This window comes from Anopheles merus, unplaced genomic scaffold (genome assembly GCF_017562075.2).
Source record: "Anopheles merus strain MAF unplaced genomic scaffold, AmerM5.1 LNR4000578, whole genome shotgun sequence".
NCBI lineage: Eukaryota > Metazoa > Arthropoda > Insecta > Diptera > Culicidae > Anopheles > Anopheles merus.
This window is the reverse complement of record NW_024428158.1, coordinates 30,584-38,478: the sequence shown is the minus strand read 5'-3', so window position 1 is coordinate 38,478 and position 7,895 is coordinate 30,584. Positions and strand designations below refer to the sequence as shown.

Sequence of the window (7,895 nt, the reverse complement as noted above, 5' to 3'; positions counted from 1 at the left end):
GGTGAGCAAGGAGAAGCAGCATGAGAGATTTTTCGCTAGCGCTCGTCTACATAAATCATACTGACCGACCCGAGCAGTGCGCCGAAAACGTACCGCGACCTGACGCTGCTGACCCGGGACGGGCTCGGGTTCGTAACGGCCAATCTCGCGATGTGGTGGCGGAGAAGTACCACAAGCTGACGGACGTCGGGCGCAAACAGTTGCTGTGGTTGCTGCGCGAGCTGATCAAGAACCAGGTGCTGAACGTGGACAACCTGGCGTGGAACATTCTGCGGCAGGCGAGCGGCGGTGACATTAGCCCGAAAAAACGTTGCCCTAATCGAGGGGCTGCTGGACATTTTCACCGAGCATCGGGCGTGGCTGGAGAAGGACCAGTTCCTGGTCGGTACGGTGGCGTACACGTTCGTGCGGCTGATCGAGGACCACTTCGGGCCGCAGTTTGTGCATCTGCGGAATCGGGAGGTGAAGTTTGTAATCTCGCTGATACGGGACCGGTTCATGGACATCATTCCGCTCGGGCGGGAGTTTGTGCGGGTGCTGCAGAACGTCGGCCGGATACCGGAGTTCGACCAGCTGTGGAAGGACATGCTGTACAACCCGAAATCGCTCTGCCCCACATTCAACGGCGTGTGGCAGCTGCTGCAGACGCGAACGAGCCGGCGGTTTCTGCGCGCCGCCTGACGCCGGACATCGAGCGCAAGATCCATTTTCTCACCAGCAACGTCAAGTTCGGCAATCAAAAGCGCTACCAGGACTGGTTTCAGGAGCGGTACTTCAACACGCCCGAGTCGCAGAGCCTGCGGTGCGATCTGATCCGGTTCATCATCAGCGCCATCCATCCGACGAACGACATGCTCTGCTCGGACATCATACCGCGCTGGGCGATCATTGGCTGGCTGCTGACGTCGTGCACGAACGCGGTCACGCTGGCGAACGCGAAGCTGGCCCTCTTCTACGACTGGCTGTTCTTCGACCCGGCCAAGGACAACTCATGAACGTGGAGCCGGGCATACTGGTGATGTACCACTCGATCAAGAACCATCCGCTCGTGAGCTGCACCTGCTCGACTTTCTCTGCCGCATCATGAAGAACTTCTACCCGAAGTGGGAGGATCGCATCCGGACCGGGATCTACAACTCGCTGCGCAAAATTCTCGAGATGAAGGTGATACCGAATCTGGTGCCGTTGTTTGAATCGCCCAAGCTAGACCGCGAGCTGAAGGGAATGTTGCGCGAAACGTTCCGCGAGTTTTGCGTACCGCCGAACAGCATGTACATGCATCCCGGACCGCCCCAGCCCGGCATGGAGACGCCGATGATGATGCACTATCCGGGACCCGGTGGTGGTGAGCAAGTCGAACAGCATCCGCCTCATCTAATGCATCCGTCAATGATGCACACGACGGTACATCCTGGCCAGACCGATATCACCCAGCTGAACCGAATGGATCCCTCTCGGAAAGCACATGACAGTGGTGGAGGAGGAGGCGGAGGAGGTGGTGGTGGTGGTGGAGGCGGACAAGTTGGAATGGGGCCAGGATGGCTCGCCTTACGCGGACCGATGGCTGCTGGTGTCGGTACAATGCCCGTGACACAGGGCGCACGTGCAGGTCCTCCCGGGGGACCTGGAATGATGGTCGCCGGTGGTGGTGGTGTTGGTGGTGGTGCTCCTGCTGCTGTCGCGGGTGGTGCTCCTTTCAGTGGCGGAGGCATGGCGGGCCCTGCCGCCGGTACACCTTTCATCAAACCAGAACCCCCCGAACAGACAGTGCTGCGAAGGCAGCGTCGACAGCGGCCTCAGCGGATGATCCCAAATTCAGCGACGATGAAGACGATGCAACCACAAAACCCGCAACGACGACGACGACGACAACAACAAAGACGGAGGACGTGTCGGATGATGATGATCTGCCGCTAGCCAAGGTACGCCTGCTGGAGAAACCGGCCATCGCGAAGGTAGCCCTGCCGGACACGCTGAACGGCCACCTGAAGAGTTTCTGCGGGAGAAGAGCGTGAAAACGTTCGAGCCGCTGCTGCAGTGCCTGGGCAGCTGCGGGAAGGCCGCGCTCAACCAGGAGCAGGAAAACTACCTCACGGAGAGTGTGATATCGGTGATTAAGCAGACACTGCCACAAGAGCTACTTCCCGGCGTCGAAGACGGACGACAACCTGTCGGAGCATCAACTATCCGCTGTTCGCGGCGTACCGGTTGCTCTACCAGCAGGAGGACTCGTGCAAGAAGCGCGTGATGGCGCTGCTGGTCGCGATCGTGACGCGCGTCAGCGTGGCCGGCTACATGCTGCTGTACTTCCTGAAGGTGCACGGGAAGCTGCAGGGCCGGCGGAAGGAGACGGCCGGCGGCAGCACCGCGTTCAAGGCGTCCGTGTACGGTGTGCTGTGCGATGCGCTCGATTCGGTCGACTCGGTGGACGAGTGCATCGAGAAGGATCTCAACCTGCTCGAGAAGCACAACACGCAGATGTTCCTGTGGATCCTGCCGGACATGTACCGGGAGTTCAAGCAAACCATGCTCAACAACACGACCGTGCTGCGGCTGCTGGTGGGCTGCATCGACGCGAACAACCTGGGCGACATCATCTACAGCATCACGCAGGGCAAGCTGATCCTGTTCGACGAGGACGGCATCGTCGAGATACTGCGCAAAAGCCTCGAGTACGAAACGTTCGAGCAGGTGTGCATCTGGCAGCTGGTGCAGGCGCACGACATCCCGCTCGAAACGTTCCAGGAGATCATCCCCGAGCTGGAGTCGGGCGCGCACGCGGAAGCGCTCACCGCGATCCTGCTGCTGCTGCGCGCGGAAAAGCCCACCACCGAGCTGGTCCGGTTGCTGCTGAGCCGCGAGACGGAATCGAAGCACCGGGGCGACCCGTTCGTCACCTCCGTCCTGCGCTACTGGTGCCAGGAGTTTGAGGAGAAGCTGTCCGAGCTGATCGCCGCCCTGCTCACCTCGAAGTACCCCTCCAACTCGCCGAACAAGCGCAAGCGGCCGTCGAAGAGTGCGCAGCAAAACACGGCCCCCACCTCGGAGCAGCTGCTGAACCATCTCGAGCACTTCCGGCGCAGCTGCCGGCACGGGGACGGCACCGGCACCGGGCTGTTCGTGCAGAACGACATGCAGCGCGCCCTGCAGCAAGCGTTCACCCACAGCTCGGAGAGCCAGCGGAAGCAGTTCAGCGATCTGTTCGCGCTGGCCGCCGAAGACGAAACGTCCACGACGGTGGGCCGAAGGGGCACGAGCAGCCGGGGCGGAAGGCGCCCTCGAACAAGAAGGAAACGGCGGCCGAGAAGGCGGCGGCGGCGCCGCCGCGCCCACGCCAACAACAGCAAGAAGGCGGCGGAAGCGTCCGCCAAGTTTAGCGACGACTCGAGCGACGAAGACTGGTCCAAGCAGAAAGCCTCGAAGCGAAGGAAAACGCTCAGCGATTCCGATTGACACCGTTCGCCGGTGGAACTGCTGGTTCGGCGCCTGATGGTGTGGCGGACGACGCGGAAGGTAGTTGTGTACAGTTTGCTGCGGTTTGCGGCCTATTGCCAATAATGCCATTCGATGGACACGGAACCGCGTGAATGGGGCGGCACCAAGCGATCAGTACTTTGGTTTTGTAAGGCCACCAGGGGGTTAGGGGGGGGGGGGGGGGGGGGGGGGGGGGGAGCGAAAAAAGCAAACGTTAACCGATCCGCGATCAGTTATGTGAGTGTTGGGAGTGTGACAGAGAGTCCAGATCGCGTCCACGTGTGCACGCACGCACGCACGCACGCACACGCCTGTATCGCTTGTCCCACTTTTTTGGGCGCTTCCCGTGTTTTGGTTTGCCCCGTTTGTTGTGGTAGAGCATGTTTTTTTTTTTCTTGCTGCCCCACCGCTTGGGAGAGACTGTTTTTGTGCCTGTTTTTGCTTTTAAACATCCCGATCGTCGGTTTTTGGGGGTTATTAGACAACAAGAAGATCGGCCTTTATCCATCTTCTCAATCCAGAACAAAAAAAAAATCAAGACCCCCGCTATTTTAGGACTCGTTCGTTTGCCATGCTAAATGAACGTTTGTCGGCAGATGTAAATGTAGGTAAATCAGTGAGTTGCAATATTGCACAATATCGTTCTAGATAGACATCTCGCCGCGGCCATTCCGTCATGTGATATGGTCAACGTTTGTGCGTGAGTTGGGCACATGGGTTTATGTATTTTTTTAAATTGTGCATAGTTTTCTTGCTCCTGTTTTTAAAGGGCCTGACCTGCCCGACATACACACCAACCCTTCTCCCAGTCAGTCGGTGTTGTATTTATGCTCTACCCATAAAGCGGGGGGAAAAGATGCGAACTTTATCGCAACTCTTAACGTTCAAAGAAGCTAACCGTGTCGTGAAACACATCACACTGTACAATAATTGAAAAGGGAGATAGGACAGGAAGTGCGAATAAGGTTGCGCGTCGTCGTCTTCGTGGTGCGTGCGAGATCGATAAAGATAAAAGCGCGATCGCGCGATACTCATTCAAATGGATCGACATCGCCATCGGGATTGTGGGAAGGATAGGTAACTACAGGTGGATTCTTCTACCGAAGTGTGTCGCGCATAATCAAAAGCCGGGACTAAAGGAAGGTCTTTTGCCGAGTGAGGCCCCATCGGCGGGAAGCCAGGATCGCGGGAGAACGGATCATCCAAAAGCACACAGCCGTAGGTTAGGTGGGTAGATGGTCTTTAGGGGGGAAAAAGGGAGACGAGAGAGAGATAGAGAGGAAAAGTTAGAGCACGGCTACAAAAGAATATACACACTTAGAAATTGCGTAAAATATGTAATAGTATTTCTAAAAAAAATGTTTATAGATTAAATAAAGCGAACATTGATGTAAAGCATTTTGTGTGTGCATGTGTGTGCACGTGTGTGCACGTGTGGTGTGCGCTCCTTGTTGGATGTGGATTCATAACGGCGGCGGCAACATTCGATGGGAAGCGAACAGCTGAATTTAGCCGCCCGCGGATGAGGTGTGCGTCTTGGGAAGCGTTTCTAACAGGAAAACGTTTTGAAACGCTTGCGATTGAACGAAGCCATTAGAGCCCGCTTTGAACGAAGCATCTGTCACACGGGACAAACGAGATCAATGCCAAATTTCAAAACAAACGAGCGCGAAAAAGCGGAACAAGCAAGACTGCCACTGCTACGAGTGCCTGTTCGAGGACATAAACAAAGGTGGTGCGTACTAACTCGGGCGTGTACTAGCGTACTCGGGTGGTTATTTAATCAATGTATCCTGCACTTTACATAATCTCGCTCACTCTCGGTGCATTGCAGCTGGTCAGTGTGGTTTCGGTAGAAGGCGTAGAAGGGAAACACTTGTTCGCGCACGAGACCGTCGCCGCCGGCAGCTAGCCGATAGCTTATGAGGGTTCTGCTTCGTCTGTTCCAGCAGCAGCAGCAGCAGCAGCAGCAGCACGCCAAACTACTAGCAGTACCGTCGGGCGGGTTGTTCCGGTGGCGCCAAGCAACAGCAGCAGCAGCAGCACCAGTGACAGCGGCGCTCGTAGCGATTTCCGGCATCCGAATGGCCGCCTCAGAGGAACGCATCTATCCGACCACCTTGGAGGGGTTCGGCTACGGGTTCAATGAAGGTGAGTGCGAGAGGTTCCCGGGAGCCGGTAGCAGTTGTTTATCTTGCATCGTTCTCACGCTTCCACAGAAGGAAAGCTGCGCCAGCTTGACAAGGACACGGGCAAGCTGACGGATCGCGTCTTCGACTATCAGGTGTACACGTCGCTGTCGGAGAATCAGGCCCACTACGAGGCGCTCGGCGACGTCATCACGCAGTACGTCTACGAGCGGCTGGAGGAAAAGGAAGGCATGAAGAAGCTGTACGTGCCGGCCGATGTGCCCCCCGAGGAGGCCACGTTCGTGTTTAGCACGGTGGAAAAGTTGGACCGGCCGAAGAAGCTGCTCGTGCTGATACATGGCAGCGGCGTGGTTCGGGCCGGCCAGTGGGCCCGCAGCCTCATCATCAACGATTGTCTCGATTCGGGCACGCAGATCCCGTACATCCGGCGGGGCCGCGAGCTGGGCTACGAGGTGCTGCTGCTCAACACGAACGACAACTATCGCACGGTGAAGGGAGCGCGGAAGTCGATTCGTGGCAGCCGCAACCCGACCGAGCACGCCGCCACCGTGCTGGAGCAGTACATTCTGGCCAGCCAGCCCGAATCGGTCGCGATCGTCGCGCACAGCTACGGTGGTGTGGTAACGGTCGAGCTGGCGCAACGATTTCCGAACTTTTTCCGCGACAAAGTGTTTGCGGTCGGGTTTACCGACAGTGTCCACGCCAGCTCGCTCGTGCCGGAAGCGTTGAAAAAGGTAAATGACGATGGATGATGGGTTGCTGCGGGAGTGGGGCGAGAGAATTGATTTTTTTGTTTCTTTCGTTTGCCGCTATCGTTGCCGCAGATTGGCCGCAATTGGGTGACGGCTAAGGATCCACTCGACACCCCGCTGACAATCACCAAGCACGATATTCCCCGACACTCGGCCGGTAAGTGCAGGGCACAAGGGTGTCAAGGCACCATATCCATGCCTGCTGCGATGTGAATGATGCTTCATAAAATGGCTACATAGCATGCAGCGGCGGGCTGAAAATGGGCTTGCCGTTCTTATCTAGAGATCGATTGAACTGCGTCGAAGAAGTGGTAGTAGTGGTTGTTAATTGGCATTCTCCCTGTTCTAATTCGTCCCCGCAGGCCATATCAAACATGAGATGACATCGTACAGTTGCATGAGTGCACTTTTCGAGTTTCTCGAGAGCCGCTACGCGGAGTTTCGGACCAACCGGGGCGAAGAACCGCGTTCGAAGAAGGCAAAGGGTGACGAGCTGTAAGTGCCTGCCCGTGGAATAAGAATAAAGTTTACGAAATGAAACGAATGGTTTGTGGTGAAGCAAAATGAATATCACCGTAGTAAGTAGTGTAGTGAGACATAGTGAAACTTTCCGGCTAGAAAGCATAATGTGCTTTTAAAGACCGCCTTCGATAAGCATTTGTAGAGGAAGGTAAATGAGAAGAACACCTCCCCATCGTGGAAGGTAGCAAGGTTTAATTTATCCATATGTTTGCACTCATCTTCAGTATCAGCATCGATTAAATGGACCGTGCGCCGAACGTTTCGATTGGATCAATAGCTTCCAAGAAAACCCTTCTAATAGCATCGCGGTAAGCCGAAGAGTAAGAAATGCTCTTGCCTCTTCACCATTCGTCCCACAAGCTCGTTTCAAAAGACTTCTCAAGAAGGTCCTTTCTTAAGAGACGACCAAAAAAAAAAGGACCAACGCTCGCCTTAAATACAGCAGAGTTTATTTTACACTGCGGCGCCCACCTTCCAGCCGGCATAAATCTCTAGCGCCGATTGTGTAACGGAAGATTACAAACTTCCCTTTCACGTGCGCACTCCCACCGTTCCTCCTCATCCCCTCATCATGGCTCCCATCATGGCCCCCCCCAACACACCAATTTACCGACTGTGTCGGTTGATTATTTGCAACTTTCTTTGGTCGGTGTGGCGGTGGATTTTGTTTTTATTATCCTCCGAACGGCAAATATACCAACGAATTGTTGGAGCGTAATTGTGAACGAGCAGCTCAATCTGCTTAAGAAAATTTGCACAAGCAGTCTCCGCCCTCAGCAGTTTGTGTTTCGTCCACCACCCGACGGAAGTCCCTCTGATAAACTCATGCCGATTGTGCGGAATCGAGTTCTCCGGCAGCAGCATGATTGTAACGAAACCACCCCCCCAAAGGATAAAAGATCTCATTCTATGTGTGTGTGTTTTCTTTCGCTTTCATTTTAGGAGTGCTGATGCTGTACGGCAAAGATTTACACCGAAGAAACGGTAGTGTCGCGCT

General features: G+C 55.6%; 1 protein-coding gene and 1 pseudogene across 1 annotated transcript; both read left to right on the top strand.

Annotated features, from left to right (window-relative positions):
- Positions 1–4: 4 nt before the first annotated feature.
- Positions 5–3,666, top strand: LOC121602698 (annotated as a pseudogene).
- Positions 3,667–5,109: 1,443 nt separating this feature from the next.
- On the top strand, positions 5,110–7,206 carry LOC121602699 (FAM172 family protein homolog CG10038-like). Its single transcript, XM_041931473.1, has 6 exons — positions 5,110–5,209; positions 5,309–5,625; positions 5,694–6,358; positions 6,449–6,533; positions 6,739–7,046; positions 7,123–7,206. Exons 2-5 carry the CDS (start codon positions 5,397–5,399, stop codon positions 6,873–6,875), a joined length of 1,116 nt encoding a protein of 371 aa, XP_041787407.1. The 5' UTR covers positions 5,110–5,209; positions 5,309–5,396; the 3' UTR covers positions 6,876–7,046; positions 7,123–7,206.
- Positions 7,207–7,895: the final 689 nt, after the last annotated feature.